We start from the raw sequence: 21,137 nt of genomic DNA, 5'->3' as shown, positions 1-21,137 counted from the left end.
CTCGTCCCTACCAATAGCCCTCTCTTGCTGGCCATCTTGTGGTGGCCATCTTGTGTTCACATGGGGGCAGCCATCTTTGACCACATGGGGGAAGCCATATTGTTTGTTGGAGTGACAGTCAATTTGCATATTACTCTTTTATTATATAAGATATTCTTATGTCTACATAATATATTATTTAGTCTATTATCTAAAATTTTTGTATGGAACATTTTTTAAGCTTTAGTATTTTGGTCAACGGCTATGAAAATTTTTCAACATTTACTTTAAAAAGACGATATAGTCTTGGTTTTTACATCTCCCAGTGGTTGTGCATCCTTCAGAAATTTTCTAGCATTGTGCTTATTCTCAGATCTAACCCTCTGGGAAGGATTCACATCTTCTTTTCATTAATTAGCTTAGGACCCATGAAAAGAACAGCACTGGATGTGGAGTTTATTCTGCTAAGCATATACACCAGTCAGAGAAAGACAAATACCATATGACCTCACTTACATGTGGAATCTAATGAGAAAAATAAACTGGCAAATGAAATAGAACCAGAAGTAGAGATACGGAGGTCAGAGGGAAGGGGTGGGGGAGTGTCTAAAAAAAGACATGGATAGTCCATGGACACAGCAGCAGTGTGGTGAAGGCCAGGGGAGGAAGAGGTGGGGCTGGGCGAAGGTGGGAAACGGGGGAAAAATAGGAGAAATTTGTAACAGTGTCAATAACAACAAAATAACAGCGCTGGACTTTATTTCTAATAAGGGAGACATCTCTTCCTTCTATGGAGACATTCTGGGCTCTTTCACTCTATCAGCTTTTTGTTGCATGCTTTCCAAAGCACCCTCTGGTTTTTCAAAGAACTTACTTTTTCTGTTCTGGTTTGTAAAGTCCAAGATGAGGCGTTGCAAATGTCTCAGTCACTATTGTGTTCAGAGGTCTAGAACAGCCTCATACTCTCTAGAAGCTGAAAGAATAATTGATGAAGAAAGGGGGTATTGGGGGAATGGTGGCTGTTTCGTATATCTTTCCTATATCTAGGTTCCTTACTTGACTAATCATTTCATGACTTAGGCAAGTTAAAATTTCTGCACCATATTGTTTCAGTTTTCTAATAGATTTTTCAGGAACAGCCCATGGACACAGACAACAGTGTGTTGAAGGCCATGGGAGCAGGCCTTATAACACCGTATTGGACAATGCCCAGCCTAACAAATTCATATATTTGTAAGTTTCAGAAATCAAGGGAAATGCCTTCTGTTAATGGGATAACTTTAAGTACTAATCTGAAACCCATGGCTTCATTGGCAGTGTTAAAATCTTCAGGTTTAGAAAAAATAACAAAAACAAATCCAAAGACTTTCCTTTATAATAAAAGTGCACATAACGAAAAATAATTAGTTAGGGAAAAAATAATAGTATGGTATCAAAACTACAATGTATGCTCATCTTCTTTTGAAGGACACTTTATGTTGACAGTACCACCAATTGAATGCTATCATGAATCGTACCTCCAGAATTTTATTTTAAACAATAACTTTTCTATTTTAAACATAAATGCAAAAACACCATTATGCTCTATAGTCCAAAAATGTTGTAAAATATTAGCTCAACATAAAGTAATGCTTAGCTGAGCTCTAAGGTTAAAAAGATTGAACTATCTATCTATCTCTATGACCAGGCTACAATTTATCTATAATTAGCCTTCTGGGAAATTGAGATTTGCAATTGCAGTGAAAAATTATTAGATACATGACTCCACAGAGAATACTATTTCATTTCCATATAGTTATTATCGAAATAGTTTTTCCTTAAAAATAGCTGTCATTTATTAAGTAATTAGGAAACCTAAGGTCTCGGAATACACAATTTAATCGCTTTTTCTCGTTGCTCCCTCACGCAAGCCCACAGGGCAGCTGCAATCATTGCGTCTGTAATAGAGACAGGGAAACAGGGCAGAGGGGTGGAGGAAGCTGTCTGGGTGTAAATGGTTAATAGCATGGCTGAATGTTCACACTAGTTAAGAGTGTTTCATTCAAAAAATATTTTTCCATGTTAATTGCAGTATTATTTTAGTAAAATGTAATTCAAATATTATATAGTTTAAAACATTTATTTTAGAAAAGAGATAAGATTTAAGTGTAGCATTCAAGTATGAGATGATATTTATTTTTATTTTTATGCTACTAACCTCTTTAAAGATAAAAATTCTCTTACATGTTGTTTCATTGTAAATCTAAAATATTATAGTAATAAAAGTGCTTGTGGTAATTTAAATCTATAAAAAATACTTAAACTTAATTTCCAAGACATTTTATCACCACCACCACCACCCCCCTCCCCTCTCTTCCTTCCCCCTCTCCCCCCGCACATACAAAGTAAACAATAGCCTCTGGCAATTACTTTAATGGATGATTATTTATAATGAACAAAGTGGACAAATAGCAAACTGATATATGCGATATATATTTTTTTAATCTTGATGGAAGTAAATTATCACTTGCTAATTATGAAATCGTCAGTATTTGGCTGAAATATAAACTTAACATTTTTATGGAAAAGTCTTACAAATTACTTCATTGATGATTGCAACTTCATTTATTACCATGGATGAGAAAATTTATTTTCTTGATATTAATAAGACCACAAGATAATTTTTTTAAATTTTCAACTTTCGTGTGTGGGTATTTACAAAACCAACTTTTATTGCCTTTACAGAAAGATAAAGAAGACCAGTGGCTAGAGAAAAAAGTGCAGGGAAACAAAGACCATATTATTTTGGAGCATCTACAGTGGACAATGGGGTATGAGGTTCAAATTACAGCTGCCAACAGATTGGGATATTCTGAACCGACAGTCTATGAGTTCAGCATGCCGCCAAAGCCCAACATTATTAAAGGTAAGCAAAATGATCTGTTTTCTCAGGCTGAAAATCAACATGATATCATCTTTACAATCCCTCTGGGTAGATTTTTATTGGAAACACAGTTTCATAAAAAGTGCAAATTGTAAGTTCCATTAATGATTAGTATGACAAGTCTTACTCAAGATTTCTCAGTCACTCTTGCTATGGTGATTTGGTTAATTTATAAATATATTTTGGTAAGTTTGATGGTTAAAGAGGTGGAGGAAGAATGAGCAGAGGGCAAGGATGGATGGTCAAAGTGACTGTTGGATACAACAGGAAACATTTCTGTTAGATCAGAAACTTGGCAAAGGACACAACTTCTCTGCCAAATACGTGGAGTCTAGTCCTCCACTTCTGGGAATATGTGGCCAAAAATAATGACTACCTCTTCCAAGCCTGGCTAAGCAGGTTGATTTTGGAAACATAAACTCAATTACACAGTGAAGCAGAAGCACCCACAGATATAGTCCCAGAAAGCAATGTGACTAGTGTTTCAAGGAGACGCACAACATGGCAGAATATTGTGCATAGCATTATGTTAGGTAGCATTGCTTATGACACCCCGTGCCAATGCTGTCATGCTGTCATCAAAATCCATGGCGGGGATATGAAAATATTTCTCAGCTACATGAGATATAAAGATGCATTTGTCTTGATTTGTAGACATGTTTAACTGTTAGTGAGTTCTCATATTGGATTTATTTTAACACATATTGCTCCTTTAAATATCATATTTAATATTTACTAGTAATTTTCACACATATGTATGAATATATGCATTCTTTATATATACATAGAGAGAGAGCTGGGAGCAGCATATTCATTGGCATGGCTTAATTAAGTCATATCATAATAGAGTTTCAGTATTGTTACATAACACTTTTGAGACTGGAAAAAATAAAATGTGTCAGTTCAGTTATGCTACTTAACCATCTTCCCTCTTATAATTTCAAATTGATATCAATCACATTATTACAATTTTGTGATGTATATCAGCTTTGTAAAGTTGAGAGCAGCATTATATAATTAATTTTTCTATTAAAATTTAATTACTATTAGTTATATGCTTAAAATAATTGATAACTTTGTAACGTTAGTATTTTTTTAATATTTTTTATTAAATTATTATCTGTGTACATATTTTAACATTGCCCCTACTCCTATACATACCCTCCCTCCCCAGAGTTTTGTGTCCATTGGTTGTACTTATATGCATGTATACAAGTCCTTCGGTTGATCTCTTATCTCCCCCAGATCTCCCTACCCTCCCAGCTGTTAGTATTAATTAATAAGTGCTTCCTATTGTAATTTGAAATTAGAATTCTGGGAGCATCAGAAATTGTATGGGTATCTCATATTGTAATGGCATTTTAAAAAGTACTTCTGCATGTGTTATCTCACTTTAATCTTAGTTTAACAGTGAAGATTACCTTTATTTTACCAAAATAATTTTAAGAAGTTAAAGGATCTGTTCAAAGTCAGAGCTACTTTAAGTCACTGACAAATCTAATGCCCTTATAAATGGTTCACCTAAATAAGAAGAAGGGTTGAATGTACTGCCAAGGTCATTGCCCCTGTGAGTTTGAAACATCAATAACGGCCTCTAAAATTATAATTTATTATGTTACTTGTAATTGTCCTCTATGCAGAATCAAGAATCTGATATAAATGTGATTCTTAATGTGAGTCAGCAAAGGGAGGAATATACTCCATCCTCCCAAATCTTTCATGTAGCTCATATGTTTAAAGGAAATACTTATTTTTATCAGGGTAAAAATTAATGTTTTATGATGGAGAAGTTAACATTTTTATAATAATTTATAGATAAAACACAGACTGTAAATTTATCAATTTCAGGCAGGGTACTTTATGTTATACTCCCAGACACCCTAACTATTTTTATAGTTAATGAAAATTAACATTAGGTATAGACAAAACGGTAGTTAATAAATAAAGTGTATATAAAGGCACAAAAATAGGTAAGGTATTCTATGATACATTTACTATAAAAGCACTTTTTGTGTGTTTGGTTCAATTTCAAAGAATCTTCTTGTGGGCAGTACCAACAAGGAAAATGGACAGAATTCTTATTTATAGTTTCAATTTTGCTCTTGTCACTGAACTTTCTTGATATGCATTTTCTCATATTTAAGCTAGTTTCTTCTGGTTCTACAATGTTAAGATTCATTGATTCATTCCAATTATTTAATGGGGTCTTGCTTTGTAACAAGTACTGGGATGAGTATAGAAGAATAATCTGTGAAGACAGAACTGGCCCTGCCTACAAAGGCTTTACAATCTACTAGGGAAGAAAGATATTAAACAAAATTTAGAATATCCACCCAGTACAGCTAAGAGTTGTACTGATGCAATGTGATGCCTTGAGTGGGTTTGACAAGGGCATCTGCAGATAGGGTGGGGTTAGGGAAAGGTTCCCTTAGAAAATGACTTTCCAAGCAACTCTTGTAGAGAATAAAGTTTCCAGGGAAAGTGTCTTATATGGAAGAAATCTTCAAGAGAAGGAAGAAGTTGATCTGCTTTAGGAACTGGAAAAGGCATGGCAGGAGGGGAATCTGAAGGTGTGTGAATAAAGATAAGGAAAGAGAAGAGCCTACCAACCAGGAAATCCAAGGTTTTCTATAACCATATAAATTATTTTAAAACAAATCCAAAAACCAGTAAGAAAGCACAGGTGTTATAATAAAATAATTAGATTTGTTACTCTACTGAAATACTTAGTGATAGATATTACCCATAAAAATGTTTAAAGTTAGAATAGTTTTAGAGAAAGAATTTACCTTTATTGTATTTACACATAAGTGATAGTCCCATTCATTTTATTGAAATGTATGTCAGACTGGAACTGCACACTTACAGTAGGATTGCCAAATATTATAGCAAATAAATTAAGTAGAAAAACATATGGAAGGAAAAGAGAAATGGGCTAAATTTCTCTTTCTTTTTAAATTTAATATAAGATAGTTCAGTTGCTCATTTTAATTCAATAGTCGAGTAACTTTTACAAGGCTTGTCCAATGTATAACTGATTATTAAATAATGTAAACTTATTTACTAAAGAATGTTGGAGAAAAAATTGAATTCATTTTTATCTGCAAAATTAAAAAAAAGAAATTACTTGAAATAGGAAAGTACATGAATAGATAGGCATTATAAACAGATTAATCTTGCTTATCTGGGTAAAAGCAATATAAGGTTGAACAGCTTGAAAAATAAAAGTAATACTTGTAGAAAAATAAAAGTAATAGGAGTAGAAAAATAAAACAACGGATAAATCCCAGACACATTGTAGATATAGACTAACCTTGCTTGTGTCACAAATCAGCTTCGTATGTACTGCTGATTTCTTAGTGTATTGCTTGGGCAATTGGGCCATGCTTGGTATCATTTTCTCAGGACAAAGAATTTTGGATTTGGAGGATGAAGATTAACATAAAATCAGGTTGGCATTCCTTAAGAAAACTGTTAAGTAGTAGTTAGCTGTGTGTGTATGGAGATGAAAAGATCCATGCTTTGGAAACATACTACAATGCTGTCAACTTTACCAGGGGAAGGTATCTGAAGTCTGGGTGAGGTTCAAACCAAACATGTAATGCCCATGAAAAGGAATTGGTGTCTGCGATTCTCATAGATGTTTCCCCTGGCACAGCATATATGTTCAAGGAGAGTGCCTCTTGAGATTCTGAAGTGCAGAGGGTTAAGAACTGCATCCTCAGAAACTGTAATATTATACAGGAAGAGTTAATGACAGGACTGCTCTTCCCGTGAGATTAAGATAGAATTCCTGCAATGACACAAGACTAGTATCCTGGAAGTTAATTTAGAGTCGTATTTCAAGAAGAAAAGATATAAATCACATTTGACAATTCAAATTCCGCTGAGGTCAATTCAAGTTAATCAATAAAATATGAATTGTCCTTATCACATCCAGCTTTGCTGAAGACATTGGGAGAGAAATTAAGGAGACTTAATCTTAGGATTGTGTGTGAGATTTGAACATGGGGACTCCATGTGTATTTAGTGCTTTCCGGAAGTGTTGCCATGAAGATGCGCAGGGAAAATAACAACAGTCGTGTTATAAGAACTTTCACGATGAAAAAGTATATATAACACAAAAAAATAGAACATGTCTCACAGCTGAGAAACAGACAATGCCATCCAGAAGTCAGACACACAGATGTACAGACAAAGATATCTGAAAAGGTAGGAGATAGAATCCTTCTCCTCTCAACTATGCAGCTGACACAAAGCCATAGCAGCTTAATAGAAATTGGGGGGGAAATAAAATTTTTATTTTTGCTATAAAAATGTCTCAAATTAATGTCTAATGTACCATGACTGAATCCACTGACTGCTAAGGGATCATGGAAAGCCTCATCAAAGACATGTCCTTACAGTGCAAGAATTGTTTGATTTTGCTCTAGAGGATTTCTTGGAGCAACGTTAAAGTTTGTGATGAATTACAGTGAATTTGGGAGTCTTTACACCCAAAATATTCTAGAGAGTTAAAATTATGTATTTTCAAAATAAGAAAAAAGTATCTTTATATACTTTCCTATAATTACTCTTGTACTATATATGATTTATTATATTATTTTAAGAAAATATGCTAAATGTATACCCATATGTAAAATAAGTTATCTATAATAAACTAACAGTTCTTGAGCCTTTTTATTTAATTTTACACAATATGGATTTCAGAAGTTAACTTAGGTTTTTTTTTCCTTTTTTTTTTTTTTTTTTTTTTTTTTTTTACTTCTATTGTGTGTTTTTTTTTTGTTTGTTTGTTTGTTTTTTGATTATATAACTTGCATTGTAGACTGTCCAAATGAAGGTGGGAGGTGGTTTGGGGGAATAGGTGAAAAAGATGAAGGGATTGCCGGGACCGGTTTGGCTCAATGGATAGAGCGTCGGCTTGGGGACTGAAGGGTCCCGGGTTCGATTCCAGTCAAGGGCATGTACCTTGGTTGCGGGCATATCCCCAGTAGGGGGTGTGCAAGAGGCAGCTGATCGATGACTCTCTCTCATCGATGTTTCTGACTCTCTATCTCTCTCCCTTCCTCTCTGTACAAAATCAATAAAATATATTAAAAAAAAAAAAAAAAAAAAAAAGATGAAGGGATTAAGAAGTACAAATTGGTTGTTACAGGATAGTCACAAGATGTAAAGTACAGCATAGGGGATATAGTCAATAATATTCTTAGACCAATGTATGGTGCCATATTGGGTGCAAGATTTATTAGGATAGTCACTAGTAATATGTTTATTAATGGGATATATACCTAAAACTAATATAATGGTGTATATGAACTGTAATTGAAAAATAAAAAAAATATTTAAAACTTTAAAAAACTTTACTTATATGCATTCAGATATATTTTACTTTTTTTAAGCAGCAGACTAAATCTGGAATACATTTATTTCTTGGTCTAAAGAACTATTTTTTTAAATATGTTAATCTTTCCTTTCTATTATCTATATTCTATTGATAATAATGACATATTAGTACATGATTCTGATTTTAAAAGTATTTTGTAATTAACAATATTTTCTCACTTTTACTATTTAAAGTTGTGTTTATTTTGAAAAATATGTTTCTTGATTTATGTAGAGAGTATGCAAATTCACAGCTATGTTCCACTTTGAAATATTCAAGCATAATTCCACCTCATTTTATTTTAAAATTTTGAGAATATTGAATAATTGTGACAAATTGATTCTTAAAGAAATGATTACAAAACTAGATTATAAAATGATTTAGAACTAAAGTCTGGTAAAATGGCATTTATTGATTTTTATGTAATTTTGATGACTGAAAATACTACCTCTCAGTGGCTTTAATATGCCCTGTTTTAATATATCCTTGGAAATAAATTTATTTTAAAACCATTTTTATCATTTATTTTTACTTATTCACATTTTATCATTTCTTTTGATAAACAATATTTAATTGTATTTGTTTTAACCAAATAATATTAGTATCTTTTACAAGACCAGTGTTCTAACCCCTAAGCTATGGAGCCTTACCCTAATATCAGTATCTTTTAATAAGCACTTACTTTATCTTCTCTTGTAGCTGTGATTGAAAAAATGTCTAATTTTAACATTGAGTATCAATATTAAATTTGGTCACAAATAACTTCATTCATACATTCTTAAGATCCAATGGTAAAATGATTCTATCATGTGAAATCAAGCATGAGAGTTTTTCTATTTAACGAACTCACAAGTAAATTATATAAATCATCACCAATAAATAAATTGCTATAATTTTTCAATTAATATGTATTTATTTTCTGGGCTTTTTGACCATACCTCTAATGACTGTACATTATTTTGATGATATTCACTCTAGTTCTACACACATCTATAATAGTATACACTTTTGTCTCTGAATTACTCAACATGAACAAGAAAACACAATATTCAAGTGCATGGCAAATACTAAAATGATTCCTTAAGGTTAAATCTATTATTATAGTATAAATTAGAGAAATTTCCATACAGTGATGGAATTGAACTCAATTATTTTGGAAACACATCATTTTAACTATAATGGAAATCTCAGTCAATTCTAAATATAAATTCTACATGCAAAATGATACTTTTTGGTTTAGCACATAATGAAAAAGTAAGTCTATAAATTATTTTCATGATCTTTGGTTCTTAAAAATATTTTTCATATAGTACTGTGACATATGTCTAAAGTGGGCTTGTGGTCAGTTGAATTAATGCTTATTGATTATATTCTTATTGCAAATTGTCATTGTGTGAATATATAAATTTTACTTATTTCTTAGTAGTTTATTTATTACTACTAATAATATTAATTTTGTTGAATGAATGTCTTATAATAAATTATGGTACAAAAATTATCAATAAACATTGCAGAATATGATGAGATGATATTAATGCACCTCTTTGAATTTGCCAGGAGCACAGTGGAGTGATTGGTGATTTTTCTCCCATAAATAGTATATTCATTATAGAATAATTAAGATGTTCACATTTAAATAATCAATAATAGAACCAATATCTAAGTTATATGAAATAAACAGTATTAATATTGACCCTCGGCTATGTGTTTAATATATGGCAACTATTTAGAAATGTTTTATACAACATTTTTACTGTTTTTTTGTCTTATATCAAAATAATTGGCAATGGCATTGTGGAAATCTTGCATTAATTATTTTCTCTTTTTTTCTTTCCTACTATCACTTTTTTCTTTTCCTTTGTTTTCATGTTTAACTCTACTCTTTTTTCCTTAATTATTTTATTCTCATTCTATTTTCAAAAAATTATTTCATCGTGCAGATAAATGCTGTGAAGCGAATAAAGGCGGGAATGGAAGCCAGTCATGGCAGCTGAATGCTGTCAAGTTTTCTTTCATGATAGCCATAAGTTTGTCTTGCATGTTTTAATGTTATTGTCATATCATAAGGTATTTCCTTTTATGACCTGCAATTTATAAGGCTGATCTAAAATTATAATAAAATATTTTCTAAGTTCCAATTAATTATGTATGTATTTTCACTCATAAACAATTCGTTTTATTTTCTTTTCCCAAATTGTCAACCTGTAAAATAGATCATTTGTCATGAATTCATTGAAGGAAGTTGAATCAGAATTGTTTCTTTCAGATATCAGTTCACTGAATAACTTGCTTCATTCAAATGTGTTCTTTAATCTCTATAAATAAACATCATGTCATTTTTACTTGGAATTTAGGCATTTGCTCCATCTAATCTTTCTTCATTTGGTTATTTTGCAAATACAACTCAATATCTATGAACATACATTCTATAGTTATTTTATTATGTAGAATCATGAATCTTTTATATTGATTTTAATTGTTATTTTATAAATGTAATTTTTCTACTTAAAGAACATTTTTAACATATAAACTGTAAACCTGATAATTTTTATTATGTTATATATATATCTTTATTGTACTGCCTTTTTAAATTATCTTAAATTTCATAAGGAATAAACATGCAACAGTTTTTTCTTTTGAAATTGAACACTAATGAAACAAATCCAATTTTTTTTTTTTAGTAAGTGAAAATATCTCTATGCAATTGCCCCACAGTAAATGATAAATTAAATGTGAATATGTTTAAATTGCACCCTGTTCACTTGACATGGATTGTGTTTTGAGCTGCCATCAAATATTGACGTTCTAACAATGCATATACTTATTTATTACATTTTCTTGAACATCTAAGAATCAATTACCTTTCAAGGCTCAGAGAGAAAAGTAATATGCTAGCTATTGCTTTCAAGAAGATGAAATTAAGATAAGGTCCTATTAGATCCCATCTTTTAGGGGAAGTTAGGTTTGAGGGAGCAGTATGAGTAAAGATTTTCTTTTCTTTTCACATTTTTTTTTCATTGTAAAATGAGAAAAAGATACTCTGTGTTTTCCACTGCCTGTTAACTTTAGCAAGTTATTATTTCTCTAAAAATATCATTTTATTGAGTTGAGAGAAAGGGAAAGGAAGAAAGAGAAACATCAATGATGAGGGAGAATCATTGGTCAGCTGCCTCCTACAGGTCCCCTCCCGGAGGTCAGTCCCACAACCTGTGCCTATACCCTGATCTGGAATCAAAGAGTCACCTCCTGATTCATAGGTCAAGGCTCAACCATGGAGCCACACTCAGCAGGTAGCAAGTGATTCAGGGCAATTAGGAAGCAGTTAGATTTACATATATTCATAAGCGTGACCGTAATTCAATGGTAAATTGAATTATTAGATCTGGGCTTTCAGGTTCATTCATCAAAAACTACTTTGTTGCATGAAAGTATTCTCTGTTTCTTTTTTTAACTTTAATTTTATTGTTGACACTGTTATAGATGTCCCCAAGGTCTAAGGCTAGACTTGCCAGTGCTAGTTTATTTTATTTAATTTATCTTTTTCAAACTCAATGCTATCACCTGCTGGTTTTTCTTCTGACCAACAACAGACCTATAGAATGCAGAAGACCCATCCACAGACTAAACATATTTCTGCTTTCTTTTCCCTGCTATGTAAAAGGGAAATCCCAACTTGTGCATTTTGGGAATCTAACCTATTTTTCAATAATGTTTTATTTTTATTTCTTTCTATTTATTTTATTTTATTTTTTGTTAATCCCAGAGAATATTTTTCCATTGATTTTTTAGGGAGAGATGAAAAGACAGACAGAAACATCCATGTGAGAAAAACACATTGATTGGTTGCCTCCTACATGAACCCAGACCATTACAAATGGATGGAAAGTACTTGGAAAACAAAGAGTTTTAAAAATACTTTCAGGAATTTTTTTTTCATTCATCATAACCTGCCTAGATCTTTCCAATAAGTTAAAAATATTTCCAGAAGACAGTCTTGCAGAAATTATCTTGGCTTAGCATATATTACAAAACACTTTTGTGGAAAACATGGAATATGTTCTCTAACTCAAGGTCACTGAGTGTGATATGAAGAACACTCAATCAGGTACATGACACCTAGACTGACATTTTGACAATTCAGAAAAGAGCCTAAAATTAAAATCCTATCCTAGTAGAATTATTTCCATTTTAATGAGTTGCTCATTTTGATATTTAAACATCTAAGGATAGCTCACGTTGTTAATCCTGAAATTAAAAAGCATTCTGTCATTTGGCCAAATTTTATTCTTAGATGAACAGTTATTTTACAGCTATGAGATATGCATAAAATCTTTAAAAAATATTCTCAGACATCTCAAGGTACTGAGTTCTGTGCTTTCCTTTCTATAAGAAATTGAAAAGCACAAAACTATAAACAACGCAGCTATAGCATTTCAATAAATGAGACATTAGAGATTGTAGATAACCTTGTTTTATTATAAAAAAAATAATGTGTGTGTTGCTGAATTATTTTTTTTATTATCTGAGGTTTAATTTTATTATATGCGTGCATAAAATCTAACTGACAGTGCTTCTTGGCTAACTACTGTCTGTCTACAGTTCTAAATAAATAAATGTGATTATTTGGTAAGCAACACATAAAAATTCAACTAATTTTAAGTCTCTCTACAGCATCATTCAATTATTTTTTTATATATAATGGATTTTTAAATAAAATTTTGTGTCTGAAATGTACAAATCTGAACTTGTGTATAAGGTGAATTTTGTGTTAATTATTATATATATATAACCATAAATATGTGCCTATATCAATTGATATATATATCATATCCTTATGTGATAAATCATTTCAAAAGGTGGTTTTGACCAAATTATAGCAGCTACAGAGCTAGGTTGATATGCTTATGCATGATTACCATTATCTGCATGTGGAATATAAGGTTAAATATTATATGCAAACCTGAAATCTTCCAACTTTATACAAGTCTGTCTTGTCTGTATTCTTTCCTTTATATATAATTCAGTCTTAATGGTCACTAACCAAATTCAAATGCAGTCATTATTTATTAGATAACTATAAGACCACTGATGCTATGTTTCAGATATGCTAGTAAATTTTTCTATCCTACAAAATTTCTTCTTGCATGGGAGAACCTTAGGTAGATTGTGAATTTTTATCCTCTTTTCTAATATTATTATCCAATAAGAATAAATATATTTTATTAACTCTGCAATCATATTCTTTCCAAAACCATTATGCAAGTGCATATATATGCATTCATACTGGAAGATATGGACAAGATTGAAATTTTAATGACTTGTTTTATTTTTTAACATTTCTTTCATCTTTTTCTTAGCCTAAAATATATCAAGTGTTTAGAATTCTAAAATTCTAAACACAAGTTATATACAGATTCTAGACATTGGATTCAAATTATATGTATAACTTAAGTTATATATATATATATGTATATATATATAACTTGTTATATATGTGTGTGTATATAACAAATGCTTATATAAATAATTTCATTACAAATAATTTTGACTTTTTAAATATTTAAGAATTCTTTTAAAAGTAATAATTAAAATTACAAGTAGGCACAGTAAATCATAGATTATATAATTAGGGTCAATTTGAAAACTATTATATTTAATTCAAATGTTTTCTATGTAAGAACACTCATTGATTATATTTAATTTAAATTAAATCTAAAATAAGCAAAATTTTACAATAATTTCAATACAATGATTGGATTTATAATTATTCACTTCTATTCAATAAAATGTAGTGTGCAAGAGAGAATCAAGCCATGCACTTTTAGATCTGGATGAACGGTTAGATACATGAGAACCTTTCTTTTTTATTTTTAATACATATACCTACACTAAGAATGAGGAAATAAATTTTTAAATTATAAATGATTTTAGTGATTCAAGATGGATATTTATATAATTAATATAATAATTCAGTATGTTATTGTGTAGCTTTCAAAAATTGTTAGGTGCTTTTTTGTATACTATTCTTAGTTTATAAAAGTTTATTAATAAATACCTCTAATTATGTACAATTATCTGAAAATTTTAATCTCTTTGATTTTGGTTATATTAACAGCATTAAGAACTTTAAATAATGTATTATACTACCTAAATTAAATGTTACCATTTATAATTTTCTTTAGTCCTATATGTTATGATTCCACTTGAATAAAGATATAGCATCATTAAGGTAATACCTAATTAAATCACCTAATTAAATCGCTTTATTCATTTTATTAAGATCCAAATTTGGGGGCATAACATATCTTTTAAATAACATTTGTGTGAACAAATTAAGTAGCGTGTTTTATTTTGGTTTATTTCATTTTATTCTCCTTCCTAATTATTTTTTCTTTTTAATACTCCCCTCTTTTTAATACCTCCTCAATTTTTGGACAAGAATAAATGGGGTGTATTTAATTTGTTAAATCTTTATTTTTGATGTGTTTCTTCTATTCCTTTTCTGTTAGTCATGGGTAAATTTTAAAGTCCCTACATATGTCATAAAACTTCACCAAAGCTAATGCATTGAATGGGCAGCTCAAATTTATATATATATATATATATATATATATATATATATATATATATATATATATATAATGATTGGAGATACAAATATTTTACAAATAGCACTTGAAATGATTTTAATATATACTTAACTTGGTAAAAAGACTATTTTGAAATCAGCTATGTAATTAAAAAACAAAGAGTATTACTTAATTACTATTAATATCTGATAGTTAATCTAAGAATTTAGAAGCTATCACCCCAAATTTTAGATATTCACTAAAATAAAGTCTTTCTTACATCTCATTAACTTGTTCTCTTTCTAATTATTCTCAGAATTTGAGTATTATTCTAGAGTTAACAATTTTAACTTAAATATAAAGTTGTAGTATTTTCTCTTTTTTACTTCATTGTACTTAAGAACTTGAAACACATAAAGATTACAAAAATAGATAAGCAGCATCTCGACTTTTATGTAAGGCAAAGAATGCAGTAAGTTTAAATTTAACTGCTCTAAAACAAAAGAGATGGGAGTTTAGTATCAATGCTTTGTTTTCCAAATACCTTTGACATTGTTACCTTTTCTAAGATTATGAACCAGTTGAACTCTAGTACCACCCTCCCTTCCCAGTGGCTATTAACTATTTTTGAAGCTTAAAATATCTGCCCCTAAATAGTACTAGAAGAGTGGAGTGTTCTATTACATCCGTTTTAGATACTATGAAACAAAATTGATATATATTTAAAAATAACACTCCAAAAAACATGTATTCAAGAGTTTTATTGGTTCAGATATCTGAGATGATCTGAATTGCAGGCTGATGTCTTCATGTCATTGTTGGTCAACCATTATTTTAGTTACTTTTTAAAGACTTATTCATTCAAATAGAGCTGAATTTTACATTAAATGTGAACTAATATAATGTTGGTTGTATTAAACCTAGGTATATTGCAAAATGTCTTAATTGTGTATGTTCAAGTTAAAGTAAGTAATTATTCCATCTTAAGTACTAAAATATAAAGTTACATTTCTCCAACATTTCATAATATTAAGAGATAGCATCATTTTTTAAAATATACCATGTTTTTACAAGTTCTATGTGTGTGCTAAGTGGCCACTATGAAATAATTTTTCTAGCTAATTTCTTTTTCTAAGAGCAAGCAACTACAACTCACTGTTTTAAATAATATCCACAATTCATGAACTTTTTTCAAGAATATTTTTATCTCACATCTTACATTGATTTTTATGTATAACACTTCTGATCTGATTATTTTACTTGCATTTGTTTTCATCATAGGTTGTTTTCATGAAAAAATGTACATTATAAATGTATTGTCTTCAGTATCATCTCTTATTTGAAATCCTCAACATAATAATCAACACTATATGTATTCTTATGCATGTGTTTCATAGTATATTAAATGTCATTTTATTTTCTGTATTTTTTGTGTCTCCATTGTTGTAATAAAGAAAACTGAGGAAAAGCTTTGTTATATGTGTTTTCTTTATTACTGGTACAAACCCTTTCTGTCCTTGTTGTGTGTTTTCATTCCTAACTTGATCAACTCCTATATTTCAGTGTAATAAACATATAATAATTGAGTGATTTATCTTTTGGAAGATATAATGCATCATCAATAGACTTATATTGTAAAATAACTTGGAAACGATAACAAATATTGTTATTTTAATAGTAAACTAGTTCTAGGGTCTTCTTAGAAACTTGCATGGCTAGTGGGAGGCCAAAATAACCAGATGATAACAGTGAAACTTATGAGTATGCTTTATAATGTCAATAATTATTGAGTAGTCTATATTGCTACAAATGTCTGTAAGAGCAGACATAAATGCTTAAAGTGATTTCCTCCAATTACTTTGATTAATATCACATTATAATTCAGTTTGAGCACCATGAGAATAAAGTCGTAGAAATCATTAAGGTTCTTAGCTTCTCCACAACCAAAGTATGAAGCATAAATGACTTCAGAAGTTTAAGGATCATAATAAAAATAATACAAAACAGAGCACCTCTTTTTTTCTTTTTTTTTGACATGAACTGTGTCACATGCGGTGTAGAATGTCTAAGTGCGATATCTTATTCACTCTCCATACAATCCCTCTGAAGTATAATTTCTCCCATATTTTAGATGAGAATGGTGAGGACTAAAGAAGTTAAATAATTTATATAGTAAAGAGTCACAATTAGAATCCAGATCTAGTGCTATCAATAAAACATATCACTGTCTGGCCAGCTTGGTTCAGTGGTTGAGCATTGACCTCTGAACCAGGAGATCAAGGTTCAATGCTAGGTCAGGGCACATAAACCAGGTTGCCAGCTTGATCCTCAGTGTAGGGCCGTGCAGGAGGCAGCCAATCAATGATTCTCATCACTGTTATTCCTGTCTCTCTCTCCCTCTCCCTTTCACTCTGAAATCAATAAAAATAGAAAAAAAGAAAAAATATATATATTACTTGGTTTTAGCTCTGGACCCGGCTTCTAATAATAATTCTTTAAAATATAAATTATTCAGTTAGTTTTTTTAAGTAAAAAAAAAAAATACAATTTAGGGTTTAGACATGGTTATATATTTATCATGTTGCACTGCCAGATAAAAATTTTTATTTTTAAGATTTGCATTATTTTAAGACACACCTGATCTTTCTTCTTCTAGAAGAACACACTCCCAAATATATATCATAATATATATACACTTAACAGCTGATAGCTCAACTGATGTTCCTTTCTTTTCAGATTAACCCATTGGAATTCATAATTATTCAAAACGTGTATACATTTTGGGAATACCCTATAAACCACGTATTGAAACACATTTCTATAAATTTCAAAACATAATGTCTATAGCCCAATCAGGTTTGGCTTAGTGGATAGAGCATCAGCTCGTGGACTGAAGGGTCCCATGTTCGATTCTGGTCAAGAGCATATGTCCAGGTTGCAGGCTTGATGAGGCAGCCAATCAATGATTCTCATCATTGATGTTTCTATCTCTACCTCTCCCTTCCTCTCTGAAATCAATAAAAAATATATTTTAAAAATAATGTCTATATTTTGTTGCAATATTTAAACTTCTTTCAATTAATACAATAGCTATAGAAGTTTCATATCGTGTTTTTGTTTTTTCTTGAAGCCTCATGACAATGAGATGATTTGAAATTGGAAGTATCTGTCATTGTTTGACATTTTTTCTAATGACAGTCGCATTACATTTATAGGACTTTATTGTTTTGAGCCACTGTGAAGAAGCTAAAAAGATTTGAGGAAACCTAATCCAATCAACACCATTATTTTATTACTTATTATAATAAGAAACTGAGGATCAGAGAACCAAAGTAATTAGTCATGGACATAGTCAAGCGACTTGAAATCTCAGTTTTCTTATCATCCTATTATTAAGTTACACTGAGCCAATTCTATACATATATGGCCTTATATCTTCAACCTAGCTCCATTAATTTCTGCTTGATTGGCCAAGAGAGAAAACTATGTGGGAAAATAAAGGCCATGTGTTAACCCACCACACTTTCTGCCAGGAGTCATGGAACTTCTATTAATCAGCTGCTATCTTTCTCACTTCAAGTTGTAAATATGGCTGCTTTGCCATGATCAAGGTAATACACTCACAATGAGTTGATAGTCTTAAGTGAATATCAAATTAAACTATATTACTTTATGATTTTTACACATTTTCTGAAAATACTTTTTAAAATTGCATTTACATGGTTGGTAGACATAGGTATTTTAATATTATATAAAGAGTATTTTTAGTTACTGTCTGATAAAAACTAAAATATATATTTCCATTTCAGCATCTATCCTTTTCATTTTAAGAAGTCAAAATAAACAGCTTCAATACATCAGTTATATAGAGGCTATGTGCTTGCCTCTCTTCTGGTTTCTCATTTATTATTACAAATATAAATATTAAAATATTAGAAAAATCACAGTAAAATGTAGTCATTTTTTCTATTTAAATGTGGTTGAAAATCATTTCTTCAAACTTGCATTTCTATTTAGAAGAATTCGTGAGCAACAAGCTTCATTTTGCTATTGTTTGCTATTGTTTCCATATAATTTCAAAAAGGCTAAACTGAGTATGGCTGTTATAAAGTTACATGCGAAACTCCCTAACGCTTTTGAAAACAAGAAAATATTAATTAGAATGGCCTCTTTACAATGTTTAGACATGTTCAGAATGTTTAGTTTTAATACTATAACTTGATTTTTTAACATGTATAGCCATAATGAAGAAATTGATGTCTCTAAGATAATATAGTGAGTTTTAGAACTGGAAGTTTCACAAAACCCAATATGTTATAAATTACTGGAAAACTCATAATTCTATTCATATATTTGTTTATATTTTTTATCTATTATCTTATACATTTAGCAAATTCAAAATATGTATATTTAAGAGTTTTATGATAGTTTGGGATGTCAATCAACAAGCAAATTGTAAAATATCAATTTTAGTTTAATCTTGCATGGATGTGATTCAATATAGTCTTTTTAAAAGTATTTTTTGTTTATGCAAAGAAAACTTTTCTATTTTATATATATGGTCAATCTATTAATATTAACAGAAAAATGAAAATGGGCAGGTAATGGTTGAACTAAATAACTAAAATTTAAATGATTAAATTCTTTATCACTGGTCAGTATCATAATTCCAATTTAAGAAGTTCCATTTGGTCATAATTCCAATTTAATAAGTTTCTTTTCTAGCTAGCCAATAGAAATCTTCATTACGTAATGGGAAGTAACTAAATCACCTCCACCAAAGCAAACTGAATTACTTGCATATGGAAAATGTATAGAAATCATGGAAGTCAAAATTCCCATACAACTATATTTTGGATTGTATACTTTTTACAAGGCATTGTTTTTTTTTTTTTAACATGTTTTTATTTATTTTTAGAGATGAAGGGAGAGGAATAGAGAGATAGAAACATAAGTGAAAGAGGAACACCATTGATTGGCTGCCTCCTACACGGCCCCATCACTTCACTCATGCCATGCTCTGTCTGAAATATACTCCTCTCATTGAGCCTGCAACCGAGGTACATGCCCCTGACCAGAATTGAACTCAGGGCCCTTCATTCCACAGGCCAGTGCTCTATCCACTAAGCCAAACTGGCTAGCGCAATAGGATATTACTTAGAAAAGATAAAATTTAAAACTTTAAGAGGGATCCAGTAGGATCTTAAAAAACAGGGTGGCCCTAACCTTGTGGATAGAGTAATGACCTGTGGACTAAAGGGTCCCAGGTTCGATTCTGGTCCAGGGCACATGCCCTGTTTGTGGGCTTGATCCCCAGTGGGGAGTGTGCAAGAGCCAGCCAATCAATGATTCTCTCTCATTATTGATGTTTCTCTATCACTCCCTCTTTATTCCTCTCTGAAATTAATAAAAATATTTTTTAAAAGAATAAAAAATCAGTGAAAGTGATGGGATATTTGAAATGCCATTCATTTATAAGTATATAGAAGCTAAATATAATTATAAATATATATTATAAAATTTACACTATTTTATCTCATAGTGTCTATTTCCAAGACATTCGAATAGACAGTAATGATCTAATGTTAATTCAATCACTAGCCACATCTAAAATGCTTAGTCCAAGTACTCTCTTCTTCAGTGTAAACACCATACTGGGTTGGCATGCCTACATGCTTTATGAAATGAATATGAAATAGGAGAGAGGGGAGACTGGCCACAGCGTAGCCCAGGCCTCTACTATCTCCTTACCATTACAACAGGTTCCACTTCCCCTGTGTGTATCTCTAATAACTCTCTGCCATCTTTAGGGGAAAGATCACTCTTTGTAGGTTTTGTGGGTGGTGGTGTTTGTGTCTATTTTTATTTTTGGTTCACTTACTTGTTTGTTTATTCAGTTGAAAGGTCCATCCTCTTTAACATAACTTATCACTTAATAAACCCCATCCTGCAAATCAATCCAAAATCTTATCTCTAATATCCAAGTATGCCTTCTAATTTCAGAATATCATATATTTTCTTTCATACATCTCCATTTTTGCTCATGCCATGTTCTGACTGAAATACACTCCTCTCATCGTATGAAAAACTCCTTCAACACCAACTCAAATGTTATCTTCTTTATCATCCTTCCTTGATCACTAACCTTTAACTTATATGCTTCTTCCACCTATCTGCTCAGGTCACAGTGTTGTTAACTATTAGGAAAGCAATCAATTACACTGAATTTTAGTTTCTAAATTATGCCTTACTCAGCCCTCCCAATATATTATGAGCCTCC

At 30.7% G+C, this 21,137-nt stretch overlaps 1 protein-coding gene across 2 annotated transcripts in view; it reads left to right on the top strand.

The window, feature by feature from the left end:
* The window catches only part of NCAM2 (neural cell adhesion molecule 2), a 381,172-nt gene that overhangs the window by 344,175 nt on the left and 15,860 nt on the right, over positions 1–21,137 (top strand). The window contains exons 15-16 of one of the 2 annotated variants that reach the window (XM_084874324.1): positions 2,704–2,884; positions 10,229–10,557. In XM_084874324.1, the coding sequence (XP_084730450.1) occupies positions 2,704–2,884; positions 10,229–10,335 (288 nt within the window). In that variant the 3' untranslated portion in view covers positions 10,336–10,557. Of the gene's footprint in view, positions 1–2,703; positions 2,885–10,228; positions 10,558–21,137 lie in introns of those variants that run through there. The other variant, XM_084874323.1, reaches the window with a different exon arrangement.

The sequence above is a fragment of the Pipistrellus hanaki genome (genome assembly GCF_964339955.1).
Source record: "Pipistrellus hanaki genome assembly, chromosome: 2".
Lineage (NCBI taxonomy): Eukaryota > Metazoa > Chordata > Mammalia > Chiroptera > Vespertilionidae > Pipistrellus > Pipistrellus hanaki.
Note: the sequence above shows the minus strand (reverse complement) of the source record. Positions and strands in the feature narration are given on the sequence as shown.